General features: G+C 31.7%; 2 protein-coding genes and 1 pseudogene across 2 annotated transcripts; 2 read left to right on the forward strand and 1 right to left on the reverse strand.

Annotated features, from left to right (window-relative positions):
- Positions 1-10,467: 10,467 nt before the first annotated feature.
- LOC120153868 lies at positions 10,468-12,550 on the forward strand (annotated as a pseudogene).
- A 505-nt stretch (positions 12,551-13,055) lies between these two features.
- Positions 13,056-14,700, forward strand: LOC120153873 (cytochrome b-c1 complex subunit 9-like). Its single transcript, XM_039165740.1, has 3 exons — positions 13,056-13,278; positions 13,781-13,828; positions 14,549-14,700. Exons 1-3 carry the CDS (start codon positions 13,156-13,158, stop codon positions 14,597-14,599), a joined length of 222 nt encoding a protein of 73 aa, XP_039021671.1. The 5' UTR covers positions 13,056-13,155; the 3' UTR covers positions 14,600-14,700.
- A 170-nt stretch (positions 14,701-14,870) lies between these two features.
- Positions 14,871-17,611, reverse strand: LOC120153869 (iron-sulfur assembly protein IscA-like 2, mitochondrial). The gene is made up of 4 exons (XM_039165736.1): positions 17,359-17,611; positions 16,588-16,706; positions 16,374-16,482; positions 14,871-15,214 (listed from the first exon to the last, which is right to left on the reverse strand). The coding sequence occupies exons 1-4, from the start codon at positions 17,533-17,535 to the stop codon at positions 15,149-15,151; spliced, it is 471 nt and encodes a 156-aa protein (XP_039021667.1). The 5' UTR covers positions 17,536-17,611; the 3' UTR covers positions 14,871-15,148.
- Between the last annotated feature and the right edge of the window lie 660 nt (positions 17,612-18,271).

The raw sequence follows: 18,271 nt of genomic DNA on the forward strand, positions 1-18,271 counted from the left end.
CTCAGCTGAAGCAGAATCTCTCCAATGCAAATAACTCAAAATTCAGCAAATGCGATTCAGTTTTAACCCAAATCCTCCCGCTTCTAGTAATTCCTCATCCGAATTGGCAAATTAAATTCATTTTGGGTTCTGAATTTGTTTAAAATCTGTAGACACTCATTTTCATCCGAATTTGTTTTGTTTTGTTTTCTTTCATTTATTTATATATATATATATATATATATAGTAGTAGTACAGCATAATTTTTTGAAAATGCTTTTGAAATGATATAATATATAATTTTCAGAAAACGGTTTTTGAAAATGAATATATTATATAGTTTTTGAAAATATTTTGAAAATATATATAATATATAGTTTTAAAAACGATTTTTTGGAAATATATAAATATATTATATAGTTTTAAAATATTTTGAAAATAAATATATAATATATAGTTTTTGAAAAACATTTTGAAAATATATATAATATATAGTTTTTAAAACATTTTTGAAAACTTATATAATATATAGTTTTAAAAATATTTTTGAAAAATTATATAATATATATTTTTAAAAACATTTTTGAAAACTCATATAACATTTTGTAAAATCATTTTGAAAACTATATAATATATAGTTTTGGAAAAATTTTAGAAAAATAATATAAAGTTTAAAAAAATGTTTTTGAAACATATATATTATATTATTATTATTAGCATTTATTATTATTATTATTTATTTACTTTTTATTTTATTTCATTTTGTCCAGGGTCCAAATAGGTCCAAAATCGGGTCCAAGGGACAGTCCAACAATAGCCAACCGGGTTTGGGCTTGACCCAACCAAAACCCGATTAGGGTTTCACACACATCCAAGTCAGGCGTCGTATAAGAGGGGAACAGGGAGATCGAGAGTCAGTCAAGGGACGTCACAACGGCGCGAGATTTTCGACCGGGGAAATCGGGACTAACCCATCCCGAAATCCCCGATCAACGACGAGTGTTACCGTAATAATCGAAACCAACAGGCCACCGGTGGGGGTATAAACACCCCCACCAAGCCACTGCCAAGGGGGGAGCAAACGGATCTGCATCGAACAGAACCAAACGACCAAGTATCATCACAACCATCAACACAAATAGAACCCACAAACACGGGCAACATCGGGAACCAACAAAAACCCACCATCAAACCCAAACAACAGATATGAAGCAGAACAAAAACCCACAACACGAAAGAAGCAAACCACAACGTCTACAACAAGCATTAAACCAAAAAAACAACCAACGAAAGTAAAAGGCAGTGTGGGTCTCGATTAGAAGAGGTAAATCCACTGGAAGTTTAAAGGTCGCCGGAAAAGGGTGAGGACCGAACAGTTTTTTTCAGATTTACGGATTTTGGGGTGTTTTTGCGAGATTTTAGGCTCGGATTCTTGTTCAGGGGTAGAGAGGAACACTTGGGGAAAGTTCATTTTTTTTGCCACTGCCGCCGGCAGAGGGTAGGCTATCGGGGAAGGGAGAGAGCTTGAGAGCACTCTCGTTTAAGAGAAATGATTTTGAGGAAAATGGTGAGGAATGAAGTGAAAATGGTCTTTTGGCCCATTTATATATGAGAGATCATTATGCAAATAGGGGTTTCTTAAATTCTTTCCGCCGTCCCTGGTACTTTAAATCGCTTTACAATTCAGTCACCAATTGTAATTTGGCCTCAGAATTTTCAATCTAATCAATTTGATCATGGTTTATATTTTTATATTTTTGTGAATTGGCCCCTCACTTTTTATTTTTTTATTTTGCAGATCATTTTTCTAATACCAATTTAATCCGTTAATTCCAATTTGTTTCAATTCGGTCCTCTAATTTTTATTTTATAATTTTTTATTTTCTTTAATTTATTTTTATTCTATTTTCATTTATCAATTTTTATTCCTTTTTATTTATTTTTTTCTTCAACTTATTTATTTTTTTAATTATTTTCTTTTTCTTTATTTTGATTTGTTATTTTATTTTTTATTTAATACTTGTTTTATTATTATTATTATTATTATTATTATTATTATTATTATTATTTCTATTATTTATCTAACATTTTCGATCTTCTTTTTTAGAAGCACTCCAACCAATCAAATCGAATTTTTAAATTTAAATTCTTAATTTTCGTAATTAAAGACAACCGATAAATTAATTGATACTGAAAGGACGGTTCAAGGGTGCTAATCATTCCTTGACCGTAACCGACTCCCGAACTCGATACATTTCTGGTAAAACGTAGATCAGGTAAGATGGTGTCCGATCTACCTAGATATCGTTTTAAAATGATCGGTGCCGACTCTAACCCATTTCACATAAGCAAACAATACAGGCGAATAGTCAAAACTACTCTTCTATTCACCACCCACTAATAAACTATTTAAGAAGCAAAGAACCAAACAAATCAAGGTTCAAAAAAGAAAAATGACTAAAAAATTAACTGTGCTACCGGTCGTTTTCCCGTCCGGTGGCGTAGTCAATCACACCGTCGGCCGAGTCTCAACGGCTCCTTATCGAACTCCAAGCCCTTCGATATAGGGTCCATTCCGTCATCATCCGGATCCGTCGGCGGCATTATCTCCACATCAGCAGCGTCCAATTCCGGTTCTTCTGACGATAAAGAACCTCTCCTCCATGAACTGGGCATACACCCGGATAAAATCTGGCACAAAACTAGATCCATCCTCATTCCCTTCCGAGTTAACCCGACGACCCATAAAGACTCGGATCTCTCCGGTCCGGTCCGGTCCGATCTCTTATATATGAAGAACATGAACTTAACTGGATGAACTGAACTAGGGTTTTTTCCTTGGCATAAAAATTTCATTTAATCATGGTTAAATGCACCGTTTCTCCTAAGCTATATATTTAATATGAAGCTGCCCCTGCAAACATTTTTTTGGAATGTTTAATTATATATCAAGTTTTCCTTTAAAATATTTTGTAAGACGTTTAGATCGTTATATCACTTATCTCAAATCATTAGCTTTCTTAAAAATAATAAAAGTAAATTACATATTTAATTATTTAACTATTCTCAATCATTTTTTCTTTTTAAAATCATCATTAAATTTAAGTTTTTATTATGTTTAGGTCCCATCTTCAAGTGGTTCTGTTGTGGCCCTTCCTCTTTTCAATTTTGGACACCTTTCACTTTGAAAGACTTCATTTTAAGCCTTTTAAATCATGCTAAGCCGGCTTCCCTCCATTTCCGCAATCAACATCATTGCCCCCATCAGCAGCACCTCCATCATTGTCTTCCATTCATTTGGAAGCTTAGCATGACTTCGTTCAAGTAAGCGTGATTAATTTTCTGCTTCAAATTTTCATTGTTTATACTTGTGGTGGCAAAATGAAATTGGAATTCGAATAAGTAACGGATCTGTCTTTAACCTTGCTAAAATTAACACAACACCAACTTAATTGTAACTTGAGCAGCTTTAACAGTAATATAAAGTCTGAAAATAATGTCATGTGACCCAACTGCGAAAACTTATCCTGATCGGATGCAAATTCTTTCCATGTGCTACGTACCTCGACTTACCAATGTTTAAGGGGTTTATTCACCTTACTCATCTTTGGGCTGGAAGTATTTCATGAGCTTAAATTAATGGAGGTATTTTATGGCATAACTGCATTGCTTATTCCATCATAAATAACAATATTCTTATTATTCTAAGTTGAAAAAACTGCTGTGGTATAACGTTTCTTTTTTAACATAATTAACTATTTGGAAACGTCTTGAAAAATAATAAGCAACTTGATATAAATGATTTAATTTAGAGGGCAATAGTGTATTTAAGCTTTTAATTAATGATAAAAGTGTTCCTGTTTCCAATACCTTTTAGTTTCACGAGTCTGCATTTCATGACAAAATAAACGCTGAAGGGATAAAAAATTTGGGTTCACCGTTAAAGAAACCAAAAATCAGAAAAAAATGATCGATTATTTTGGAGAAATTATTTGATAGAACTATTTGTCACATTATCTATGATTCTAATGAATGAAGTCCACAAATTTTAAAATAACTTTCAAATGATTACCCACTTCTTATTTACATGTAAGAAAAATATGAATATTTACTTTAGAATAAAAGAGATGAACAAATATTATTGGTTAACCACGACTGACGTGATAAGCCGGATACACTAAATATTTTCCATTATCTCGGGAATGATCGGTTGTTTTTTTTGTCAGTTCTTCCGGCTTTAGTTTGAGTATAGTTTTTGAGAGGAGGCTCGGGGGTTGAAGAGCTTTTGAAGCTCTTGATACTAATATTAAATACATGCTTTGAATAGAGGTGGGCATCAATAGCTATATTAAAAATCAAATAAATCGATTATCAAAAACTGATCGAGTTGTGAGTGGTAACCTATGTCATAATCATATGTTTACAGATGTCATTTTTATTGGATAATTAATTTATCGAATAAAATTAAGATCAAATTGATTGAATGTACAAGTATTGAACATTAAATATGTAATTATTATCAATTTTGTTAACTATCACGTACACACTTCCGTTAAATGTTAACGATAGATAGTTATATTAAAACTAATTAAATAGTTAAATAGTCATATTGACACAATTTTAAAAATAATAGTCATTTCGAGACCAATCCTGGATGATCTTTCAAATATTTTACCCTAATAATTAATCATAAACTATTTAATAAAATTTAATTACAAGGGCCAGAATGCATTTCCTAATATGCTTAACTATAATATAAGTGTTCAAACTATATTGATTTTCTTCAATAAGTGTTTAATTTTTTTTATTCATCTAGGTGTTTAACGTTATAAACATTACGGTTTTAGATGTCTCGACTTTAATAACCGTTAAAAAATTATGTTAAATGACACATGTCAACTTTATAAAATTTTAATTTAAAAAAACTTAAATTTCAAAAAATCCAAAAAAAAAAACTCTAACACTCAAACACTAAACCCCTCCCGCTGCCATCGGCAGCCACAGTCATCGCCCTAACGGTCAACAGGAAGAAGACCGATGAAACTTGACCCATCGAAATCACCTCACCGGAATTCCCCTTGCTTTCTTCCAAAGAAGTCCTAATAAAGCCGGCCAGAGTTACTTTGCTTTCTTCCAAGTTTCAAATTGCTCGCTGTCGAACCTCTCGTTACCACTTGTTTGCTCAACAACTTGAACTTTGAATTTTCAAATCCCTATAAAACCCTTTGCTTTCATCAATGGCATTGTACAGAGATTAGCTTTCTTCCCTACTCCAAAAGATTTTAAAACACTAGCCCACACTCAAAACAAATTTTATTTATAACACTCATAACTCGTATATATCTCAAAATACGAGTTAAAGATGTCACACCAATTAGACATATATTCATTGAACCCAAAGACTTAAAATTTTGTTTTCTTTTAAAACATTTCTATTTCAACTTTAAAATTATTTCCTTAACCATTCGAAATCATGAAATAATATTTTAATATAAAAAACCAATTCGTTTTCAGGCAGCGATTAACAATTTAGTGTTGTTTCATAAACTATATAATATTGCCTAAACAATACTAAATTTTAAAATCATTTTAAACATGGTAAATCACTCATTCATAAATACAGATATAGCTAGTTTAATCAAAATAAAGTGATCATAATTTACTATTACATACCATTTAAAATAAAACTGATAAAGCATACTGGTACATAACTATACATGTCACTACCTGTAAAATATAACATCAAAGATGTCTTACTGATACTGATAATGTAGATGGTCTTCAAAAGATGCTCGAGAGGCTCCTCACTTCATGTCCTTATGGCTATCAGAACTTACGTATAAAAATCATCACGCTCTAAGTATAACTTAGTGTCGCAGTAATAACTCAAGGTGAGAATAAACATAAAAATGTCATGTGTAAATTAAAACATTCAAAAATAAATCAGATAAAATCTCAAAACGTTCAAACCAATTTATCCACTTTATCTCTTCATCAAAAACCTGAAAAGAATCATCTTATAATTTTATAAAAAATCATAGTAATCAATATCATACTATTCTTTCCATTCATACACTTTCCAAAGCTTTCAAATTTCGTTTTCATAGCCCTAAGTATATTTAAGAGAATGCAAGTACGTGAGTCAGACGAGTGTACGTAATAAGTACTTCAGTGCTATCATCAAATCAGACTATGCACTCCAAGTACAATCATATAATCTGCACCAACGGTGCTACACATAATGTACACAGATGTACCAAACCAGAATCAGATTCACTCCACCTCATGGCATGCCAATTGCACCTAAGGCTCACAATGCAACATATATTGGACTTTCAAATCATTTCAAGTTCATTTTATAGTCATTTCATTATCACAATCATTTTTAATTCATCTTCATAAAACATAAACTTGGACAGTTCATACCTTAAATCATTCATAAACTTTATAAAAATATTATGGAAATAACCCATAATTTAAAACATAAATCATACTTTTAAAATAAAATAATATGAGGTTGACTTATCACAATTCGTCCTCAATCAGAATAATTAAATAAATAAATTGCACTCACATTTGCCTCACTACCGAACTTTTATATAATACTCCTTACTCTTGTGTCTTATTCTTTCATTTCGGATCGCTCGATTCACTAGGTTTATCGTGATTTGACAAAGTCATATAATAACATAAAATATTCAAACTACGTGTTAGTATCAAACTAACATAATCCAAACTTAATGATATAAAAGAAATCTATGAAAATAAAATCAATACTTAATCGATACGAAATTGAATCGTACTTCCAACATAATTCCAAATTTCTCAAAATATTACTTGATTCCATAAAATATTTATTTCTAACATTAACCCCTCAACTTTTGCCAATTGCATAATCAAACCATTAATTATGGATTCTTTCTATAATTCATCTCAATTTTTCCATTAAATTCATAATAGCCCTTCACTATTATGATCATTTCACATTAATTACTAAAATTTCCAGCATTGTAATTTCTTGTTCAAAATAATACTAACAAGTTTTCAAGCTCACAAACAAGTCCTTATATTTTTTGAGACTTTTCAAATTCCACCCCTAAAATTTACCAAACTTATCATTTCGTTCCAATCAACTTCCCAACTTGAAATTCCAGCATTTAAATGTTAAAACTTAACATTAAATACCCCAAATATCACATTCTTGCAATTATATCTCACAATTCTCAAAACTTGCAAATTAGACCTTTTACTATATCAAGCTTCCAAAATGATCCAAATTGATCTCCAATTCACACAGAACACTTCTAATATCAATTCAAGACCATAGGAATTATTTCAATATCCCCCCCCCAAATTTTCCTAATGGTCGAATATTACAAGTCTTCTAGGGCTTGATTTCCATTCAATTTCAAGCATGAATTCAACTTCCTTGCATCAGATTCATGCTATTCTAATCATAACAACATCAAATTGCATCAAAATCAAATCTTTTGTCAAAACCTTAACATGGTCGAATGATGTATATGCTTCTACACATCGTTTTAATCATCACACAAGCCTTATAATTATTCTCCAACATCAAAAACATAAAAATCTTTCATCAAATCCTCAAAACCAATAAACCTTACATAAACCCTAACTTTCAATCTCAACATAGAAGCATCTTCACCATGTAATATTTATATCAAATGATAGATAATTTCATGTAGATTAATTCTCTATCTAATAGCTTATTCCAAAAATCAAAAATAAAATTGTCATTAATGAAACTTGATATTTACTAAATGCCATTGCATTATCTTCTATTAAAATATTTAATAGTAAAAGATGAATAAACTTGGCTTTGACTTTCTACTTTGGCAATACAATTTTCAAAAATTGCATTTTAGTCACTAAAATTTTCACTATTTGGCCATTTCTGAAAAATTACACTGATCTGTGCTAAATTTCTCTGATCTAAAATACAAAAATAATATTTCCAACCATTATCTAGCATCCTTCAAATTTTCGTAAAATTCTGGTTTGATTACCAAACTTTATCGCTTTATAGCTTTTAATACAAATCTCGCACCGAAAATATGATTATCACAAAAATTCTTTTACGTGATAAAATATATAACTTTTTAAAATTACATTTTTAGTCCCTCACCTTTCAAAGCTTATACTTTAGCCATCAAACTTTTAAAACTTACATTTTAGTCACTAACCAAAATTTGGGTTATTACATTATTAAATTCATGTTTTACCTTCTTTTTGTTGGTTCACCACTGTTCGCCCTTCCTTTAGTGGGTTGCTTTCATCTTGAAGCTAGTGAAGCAAAGGAAAACCCCACCAAATCGTAGTGGTGACCGACAACAATGGGAGAGACTTTAGGGTTTGAGTATATAGGACTAAAATTAAGGTTTTTAAAGTTTTAATGTTTTTTATTAAAAATATTTTTATTCTTTTATTTTTAATTTTTTTATTTTTTTAAAAATCAAAATTATCATAATGTGACATATGTCATTTAACGGAGTTTTTTAACGATGGTTATAGTCCAGACACCTAAAGTGTAACATTTGTAACGTTAGACACATAAATGAATCAAAAAAAAAATTAAACTATCTATTTTTAAAAAAATAGTTTAAGCACTGATTTTATAATTAAGCCTTCCTAATAATATTAGTTTCTCGTGCAATTTTTAACTTTAGTGATTGACGTAATGATAATATTTTTTCTCGCGAGTCTATGAATATCTAAAAACTGAATTCACAATTTTATCTTAAAATATGTTTTTGTTCTTTTATATAAATTATTCGACTGTCATTATTTAAATTTAATTGTATTATTAATTAAATATTTTTTTATAAAAAATTAAATTCAAAATTGGCTGATTGAATATTGATTACGAAGTCAAATATTTGAATCTGACTTTGATTTACAAAATTAAAAACAAGTTTGTTTCTAATGGTATTCAAGTCATGGATATCAAACTTTAGCATTTTAACATTTGAAATTCATATACTTGATATATAGTTTAAAATTTTGAATTTAAATTTTTATATAAAATTAAATTGCTATGATTTAGGAAATATATTGTACCAGTTATAAAAGAAGAAAATGGCATTTTATAATTGGCTGACTGAAGTGAATTATTTTATTATAGTCGTTAATTGACATTCTATCTTTGTTACCTTATATTTCTTAAGTCATGAGTTTTAGATCTACGAAAAATATTTTTATTCTTTCCTCTAAAGTCACCCCTTCTTTTACTCTCTATGTAAGATTAGAATTAAATTTAGAATTTATTAAAAAAAATATCCAATTCCTCAAATAATGAAGCTAGGGAGGAAAAGGAATTATTAAAAAATTAAAAGTCTATTTCAATAGTCAAAAGCCAGACATATGAAGAGTATAATAAAAGCTCACAATTTAACTAGGGTAAACTACATCAAATATAATCTAGCTTTAAATTAATTTAGTTGTAGTTTTAAATTTTAGATCATTTTTTTAATTAATCAAAGATATTCGATCTATTGACCAACTAATCCAAATCAGATATTGTAGAGGCAAGGGTGACCCTCCCAATCCAGTTTGCTCCATTCGTAAACGCCAAGGTTCGAACCCCTGACTTTACTTAAGGGATAACACTTAATCGTTAATTCATTAATAATCCAATAACATGATAATTTTGATATTAATATGATACTAATGTTGAAGTTAGAAAAATAATTTTCTATTTCGTCTCATCATCTTTTCCATCAAAGTTAAGGTTTTTTTTTCATTTAATTTTATCCGTTATTAAAAATTGTCATTCTCAAATGTCTTTTACGATCACCTTATACACTAATAAACTCATCTCATCATCTGTTATTTTATTAATTTAGATTTCTGGAGATTTCAAGGCTTTCTTGGATTTGAATAGTTTGTTGTGTTTGCTCAAAATTTTGAATGATGAGAGACATTATTTCGAGAATATGAATAGCATAGCTCGAAATTAGACTAATTGAACGATTGCACGTGGGAGACTAGAGTATTAGAACGTCAAATATTTAGATAGATTTTCATTGATTTTGAGTGGTTTCTTCAAAAACCAATTTAAGGAGGAGATGAAGGAAATGAAAATATTTTGATGCCGATCTTACTTTGAATTATAATTAATAATAGGTACCAATTGATCGACAACAATAACGTGACCAAAATGATATGTAGACTAAAACTCGATGTCTAAAAATAAAATATTTTAAAATCTAATGATAAAACTAATAAACAAACTAAAATTTATAAAAAAAAACGAATACACCATCATGCTATTTAAGACATACCAATAATTATATTGAAATCACAACTAAAATTTAATATTAAAATTATTTTAAATAATAATAATAAAAAAACTGATGGCTTTGACCATTCTTTAATAAAATAAAAAAACAATTTAATATTATAAAAAGATAAAATAACAAAGGTTCTCCGCTTTTAAGTAAGAAATTATCCTGCTCTGTTAGAAATAAAAAAAAATCTTGTGCGCATCCATTTGGTTTCTTCTGAGATCCAGAGATGGCTGGAGGGGGTGTTAATAGGAAAATATCAGCTGCATCAGCAAGAGCTCACACTAGAAAAGCAAAGCAAACCACTTCCTTTAACCTACCTTCAGGTGATTTTTTCTTTCTTTTAAAACAAAAAGCTTTAAAAAGATCTAACCTTTATTTGACCTGATTTGGATTACCAACCTTGTAGTAGAATTCCCATTTCTTTTAAAATCTGGGTCACTTTGTTTCTCTGCTTTTGTTCTTTGAAAGCATAAGAAAGTTTGGATTTTGGATCTTAGGTTATATTCTGTTCTTGCATATTCTTGAAATATCGGTTCATTCTTTTGATGTGAATTTTTTTGTAATGAATTCTTTGTTACCGCATTGTGTCTTTGTGTTAAGAGTTGAATTTCTAGCTTAGCTTGATGCTTTCAATAAATTAATGGTGTAAACGGGAGTCGATTGGTCCATTATTTTTAAATCGAAGAAAAGACGACTTACTGTTTAACTTTTTATGCGTGGAAAGACTGGTCCCATATTTTGACCATGATTATTTATGACATTGGATGACTAAATAATTTTAACTTTGAATTCCAGGTTTATTCACCAAGATACTGTTGGTGTTGTCTGTGGGAGCTTTGGCATGGGCTTTTCAAGCCATTAATCCACCACCACCGAAAATATGCGGCTCTCCTGATGGTCCACCTGTCACAGCATCGAGAATAAAGCTGAGGGATGGGCGGCATTTGGCCTACCAAGAGCGTGGAGTTCCACGAGATGCAGCAAAGTATAAAATCGTCGAAGTCCATGGATTTTATTCGTGTAGGTTTGATACTAGTAATCTCTCACAGGTATTTGTTTCTTGTGATCGTTTAAGCTTTCAGTTATAACATGGTTGGACCGAACGTAGTTTGACTTTGTTGTCGTTTCTACTTTCGACCAGGAACTCGTTGAACGATTAGGGGTCTACATTGTGTCTTTCGACAGACCAGGTTATGGAGAAAGTGACCCTAATCCGACAAAGACGGTAAAGAGTATAGCTTTGGATATAGAAGAGCTTGCGGATCAATTGAGACTAGGATCCAAGTTTTATGTAATTGGATTTTCTATGGGAGGGGAGGTGATTTGGAGCTGCCTCAAGTACATCCCTCACAGGTATTCCTTTTGCCGAATGCAGCCAAGAGATTGCATTTACTACTTGTGTTTTTGACTTCTGTGTTTGCAACTCCAACAGGTTAGCAGGGGCGACATTGATAGCTCCAGTAATCAACTACTGGTGGTCTGGTTTACCTACCAATTTAACGAACCAAGCATATCTGCAACAATTACTGCAGGACCAATGGGCACTTCGTGTGTCTCACTATGCTCCCTGGCTTACCTACTGGTGGAACACCCAGAAATGGTTCCCTGGTTCTAGCGTTATCGCCACCAGTATTGATAATTTTTCTAGTGAGGACATAAAGCTCTTGATGAAGATCCCTATGAAGAATCTGGTATGTATCTCTCGACCAGAAAATAATTTCAATTTTTTATTGTCTTAGCAGTTTAATCCTGTTGACTAGTTAAGCTGTGATTTGTTGTATTTGGTGATTTAGACATTGGATTCTGTTGGCATTGTAAAGAGTTCATGGTAGTTAACTTTTGTGGATTGCTGCAATCGTAATATCGTCTGTCATTTCTTTAGGCATACTCGAAACAACAGGGTGAATATGAGTCCCTGCATCGGGACATGATAATCGGATTTCAGTTCCATGAAACTTTCCTGGCGCTGGACATATGCTTCCACTCTCGGATGTGATATCGGATAACATAGTAAAGGCACTTTTGGTCGGAGAGTAGTAGTCTGCGCTGCTTATAGGTCTCCACACTTATCCCAGTATCCCTTGTCACAACCAAACTTGATGTCTGCAACATTTTAAGCGTGTTTGAGTCGAGTCTCGGTTGTGAATCTCGGGTATGGGCCGAGTGGACGGACTGTGACACCTGCATATGTATTTGTGAAACATTGATTTTCCTTTTTGGGTGATTTTTGATTTTATGATAGCATTACGTTGCTTTGCTGCTTTTGATTTTGTAAGCTAGGAAACAATACATCTGGTTGATTGCCTTATCATGCATTCCTTAGTCTTATTTTTAAAAAAATAAATAAATTTTATTGTACTGAAATGTAAAATGCTAGTTTTCGTAATTTTCCTCGTCTTTTTTCTTATTTACATATAATCTTTCATATTTGCTCCTTTTGCACAATTTAAACGTTTTATAAAATGTTAATAAATATTTTTGATAGAATTAATTAATTCAAATTACATATTAAAAAATATTGTGATATAGTTGTTTTAATCCAATAATATTAGAATTAAAATATTCAATACTGTTTAAGCAAATAAATACTAGAGTTCGAATTGACTGATTAAATCCAATAAGATGTGGGTGCATTGTTAATAAATTAAAAAAATTAGTCTGTGTTGACAAAATTTAGTAAAAGGGAAAGGGAAAAGTAACAATTGGGCCGTTGTCAAATCCATATCATTCGGTTCGACCCGATAGGCAGTGTTGAAGGTTTAACAGTCAGTCACAGAGCAAAATTCATCTCTTCGTCTACGTCATCTCTGCAAACCCTAATCGCAGATCCCAGCAAAAGAGATTCCCTCTACGTTAGCCAACTTTCATGGATTACGCGTCTAGGAGAAGAGGTCCAGGAGGCCTTTTTGAAGGCCTTTACAGAGTCATAATGCGACGTAACTCCGTCTACGTTACCTTCGTCATCGCTGGCGCTTTCCTCGGCGAACGGGTGAATTTTCAACTCCTTTCTGCTTTGAATCTCTATCGTTTCCAATTTCGATCCGTCGTTTCTATTAAATTTTCTTGTTGAATTTAGGAATACAAGTTAGTTTTTTTTTAATTTACTGGTTGGAATTTTATTGGTCTTAGGATTGTTAAATAAATTTGATTATTTGGTTTTTTTTTTGTTGGAAATTCTGAGTTTCTAATAATATTTAAAATTAGCTGCTGTTTACTAATTGGAATATTATAAGCCGAGGATTGTTAATTTCCATTGATTATTTGGCTTTTTGATTGTAAATTCTGAGTTTCTATTAAATTAGTAATGTTAGAAATTAGCTGCTGTTTATTGATGGGAATATTTTTCTTATGAGGAATGTTTATTTTCATAGATTATTTGGTTTTTTAATTGTAAATGATAGTAATGTTTAAAGTTAGATGTTGTTTTTGAGTTTTATTCTAATGAAAATGAATGGCAAAGATTCTTACTATAATTGACCCGAATTTTGCAGGCTGTGGATTATGGAGTTCATAGGCTCTGGGAGTACAACAATGTTGGGGTAAAATTTCTCTTCTCTGGGATATCAGTTCTGCATAATTAGGTCCTAGGCAGTTTATTTATGCCTGGCTTGTTTGAAATACTAGTCCCAAATTTAACAACCAATCTATTAACTTACACAATGGTTTGTATTTGATTGCATTGTGGATGGGTAATTCCTACTCTCTGGTACAAGTTTAAACCTTTATACCAGTTAAGAAGGCCTGGATTGTGGCTCTTTTATTTGGGCTCATTCCGGTTTCAGAAATATATAAGTGCTCTTAATACCAGTCTTTTTATGATTTTCTTTAGCCTGTTACATTCAGTTTTGAATTTTCAAATACCTTTACCCTTTTAAGGTAGATGTTGATTTTTGTTCAATAACAACCATTATTAACTTCCATAACTCCATTAATTTAGCTTGCTATTAGATGCTTGAAAACTGTGTTTAGAAACAGTTTGGAACTGTGGGAATATGCCTTACCGCACTTAAATTGTTTGTGATTGACTTTCTGGAAAAAAGGATCTGTAAGTATCGTACTTTCCTTGTGAACTCAACTATTGCGAACACTTTGATTCTTATAGTATGGATTTGGTTAGCATGTCCAACTCTACACCCTCAAGAATTGTTGCATAATGGCTCGACAAATGCATGTTTTCCAATCGTTGTCTGCTACAATCAGTTGTTTGCACGATGACTCAACAACTAACGTGTATACTTGATTTCATTGTTATACAACAGAAACGGTACGAAGACATTCCGGTGCTAGGACAGAGGCAATCAGAGGAATGAAATCATCATTCTGTTTCTGGGTATTTTTAAGTTGTTTTTGAGAATTGGTCTGAGCATATGCCTGTTAAGTATCAATGCTCATAGTTGAAATAAAATGTTATATTTTTTTGTTCTCTAAACCATGGGTTGGTCGAGTAGTCATTGGAGAATTTTGGGTGGCTACAATGTATGCCTACTGATCTATTTCATTCATCACCCTGCTATTTGTGATTGTTGCAACTTTATTATTTTCTGCCCATATTTTCATTCATATTAAATTTGGTAACATGTTAATACGATAATAAAGTATCAATTCGAGAATAAAGACCAAAAGAGTAACCAAACTCGTTAGCATAACCATGAGTTTCCTTGCTAACAGATGATCAGCAAGGCTTCATTACATTATGATATTCATCGCAAATCCGGGTAACAACAAACTAGGAGATCGAAGTATGCTTTTTATTTTTTCATCCAAATAAATGCCATGACGAAAAAATCTCATAGAGAATTCATTCGGCCAACCTAAGATCTTCAACCGAACTGATAGTATGAGTATTGTACTCGAAAGATCTACAGTTTCACCATGAATGAACTTTTACAACTGCACCCTCCAACTGCACTGGGGTTTGTTGTCACCTGCACAAGAAACCGGAACTCAGAGGCTGAACCCTATCTTATGGCATACAAGGTAAAATGCAAGCGAAGCCATGTTTTAAGAAAAGCAACAACGTAGAACACTACTAAACTGTGTCTGCTCATTACATTGTTTGTGTACGATACAAATGAGATCAAGGTGAAAACAAGCAGAATATCATTCAGTATGGTGTATTGACACTAATGCAGTGGACTTGTAAAACCACTCGACTTCGTATATGGTTCATAATCATTTGCACCGTCTGATTACAACCAATGACAAATAATTCAGTTTTCATATACCTTAGAATTGATCAAGGAACATTTTCAGGAGTGTGAATGATTTCATGTATGCGTCTACAGATCACGCCTGAAGGATCGATACATAGGGCCTATATTATCTCGACAATACCTACAATTTAATTCAAATCTGATTTTTTTAATAACTAAAAGTCTATTTAACGAATGTTGGAAACATAAAACTTCAAGGTCGTAGCTAAACCACAAATGTAATATCACACTGAAGCAAAAATGCGAGGGAAAGTTGACAAGCCAAGAGGCTATATGGAATTTATCTAGGAAATCGTCTAATGGTTATATAAATGAAATAATGAATAATCACCTACAATGAGCTAAAAGCACGCCTAGAGGAATGCATGTAATGTTTCAAATCATATGAGAAATTAGGGATACCAGTTTCTGGTACAGAACAAGAAAGGGTTATTATTTCATCTTACCAAACTTGACGAAAATATGTCCGCGCTTCCTAATACAACTTTTTTAAAGACAAATCTAGTCACAACACTGTTCATCTAGTCACATGGAGTACCGTTCAGGGACATTTCTTATCTCTCTTTGGGCTTAGTCTCGGAGCTAACATAAAGTTAAACCAGGACAAAACACGTAATCGATTTGGTATTGCCAAAAGAATATAGAACTGCATCAATTTTTTACATTTAACATTTCTCATACAACCTTTATGAAGTATATTTGCATCTAATCTAAGTTTCTAGTTAGTTACGATTAAAGCAAGCAATATTCAGCAATCTATTTAGGAAATACCATAACGAATCACTTAGCTAGAGGGAAGCTACTTATGTCCTAGGATTTAAGACAACATCAATCGATTCATTTATGCACAGAACAAGATAACACAGCTTACCACAAATGCAGAACGAATTAACTCCTCAACATAATCGACTGTTGCTCCTTTTACAAAATCATAGGAAATATCATCAACTACCAACTTTACTCCTTCCCTTACAAAAGCTCTGCAAATAAGATTCGATACAAGAGAAAAAATAAAGGTCAAAGAAGTATGAAGAGAATAAGAAATTTACTCCTCGTAAAACCAAAACGAAAGTAAATAAAGAAACCTGTCATCTGGGTTTGTTTTGTCATCCAAATCAAACACGTACTGAAACCCCGAACATCCTCCGGTTTCAACACTCAGCCGAAGCATCTTATTGTCAGAAGATTGCAGTTCTTTCATTCTCTGTAAGCCAAACCGAACGTCAGTGAAAAAATGAATAAAACATGTAGATTTTCTAAGCAATTGGGAAACATAATCCAAGAAAACCCAGCAAGGTTGTTCACACAAATTTCGCTGCAATGTAAAACAAGTTATAGGTCTACAATATCCCCCTAAATTTCCAAAAGTATGCAATTTTAACAAGTTAAAAGTTAGAACCTTGCAGAAAAGTTATTCTTTTGCAATATATTTTGGTATCAATTTATATAACAAATATCATATAACTTTAGATGAAAGGGGGGAAATGGGGTTTGTGAGGGAAAGTGCAGAAAGCAAAATTATGAATAAGAAAGAAATTGAATGAAATTTTCAATTTGTTTTGATCCAAATGCTCTCATAAGTTACATATTACACAATAAGAAATTAACATAATCCAAAAGGTTCTATCTTTTCCTGCACTTTCTCAGCATCCAAACGCAAACGCAGTCCCCAATTAAATTACAAGACACTCTTAAAACAAATTGAAATGAAAAACCCAACAAAGCAATACTAGCAAAAATAAAAGAAATCCCATAAACAATAGATACAGAAATAAAAACAAACGAATCAAGTAAGAAAGATTCAGAAGATAATATCAACCCTATACAGGAAAAAAACTGTTTTTCATTAATTTTACCTTGATGCAACTATCAGTCATATGAACTGCATCGAGAGAAGGGGATTCAAAAGATTCAGAAGAAGATTCATGAAGAGCTGAAGAAGAGGAAGAAAAAGAAGAGCTCAGAAGCTTGTGGTTTTGCTTGATTCGAGCTATGAAAAATGGAGAGATGCGTAGAGGCAATGATTTCGACATGGGAATTGGATTAAGCGTTCACAGTATGTTTCTCATGGCTTTAAAGCTCCTATCTTTTGGTTCCTTAAATGGGGTTTTGCGCAAACGAGCAAAACGGCTTGTGACGACCACCCGAACTCACGTGTCGTATTTTCTTACAAGCATTAGACCTCTCAATGACTCGTCAAAATATATATACCTCTCAATTATGCTCCAAATCCTCTATAAAAGAACCATGATTTAGATCTAAAAGGTTAATCTAATTAATTTAATTTTGGATTCAATTTAATAATAAACATAACATTTATTAAAGTAATGTTTTTTAAAACATTTAATTAAAGTAATGTTACAAATAGGTCAATATATTATTAAATATTAAATTAAATAATGATGTGATCAAATATAATAATAGTTGTAGTCTATAAAACTTATATAATTTATCTATTTAGTTGTAATATGAAATAATTCAATTAGTTCAACCTTTTATATTTAAAAGTTTTATAATTTTAATATTTATTTTTCTCTAAAAAAGATTATATTACCAATTACCGTGTCTGTTAGCAGAAATTTGGAGCTTGAAAAGGGAACTTACCGTAGCTAAAGATCTGAATCAAAAAAATCTGATCGTTGAAATGGATTCGAAGGAGGCTCTAGATGCCCTGCAAGAGGAAGAACACGAGCAACCCCAAATCAGATCTATGATAGAGGGGTGCAGTAAATTGGTAAAAGAAATTGGAGTGAAGGAGATAGGTTCAAG

Source organism: Hibiscus syriacus, unplaced genomic scaffold (genome assembly GCF_006381635.1).
Source record: "Hibiscus syriacus cultivar Baekdansim isolate YM2019G1 unplaced genomic scaffold, ASM638163v2 tig00111105_pilon, whole genome shotgun sequence".
Lineage (NCBI taxonomy): Eukaryota > Viridiplantae > Streptophyta > Magnoliopsida > Malvales > Malvaceae > Hibiscus > Hibiscus syriacus.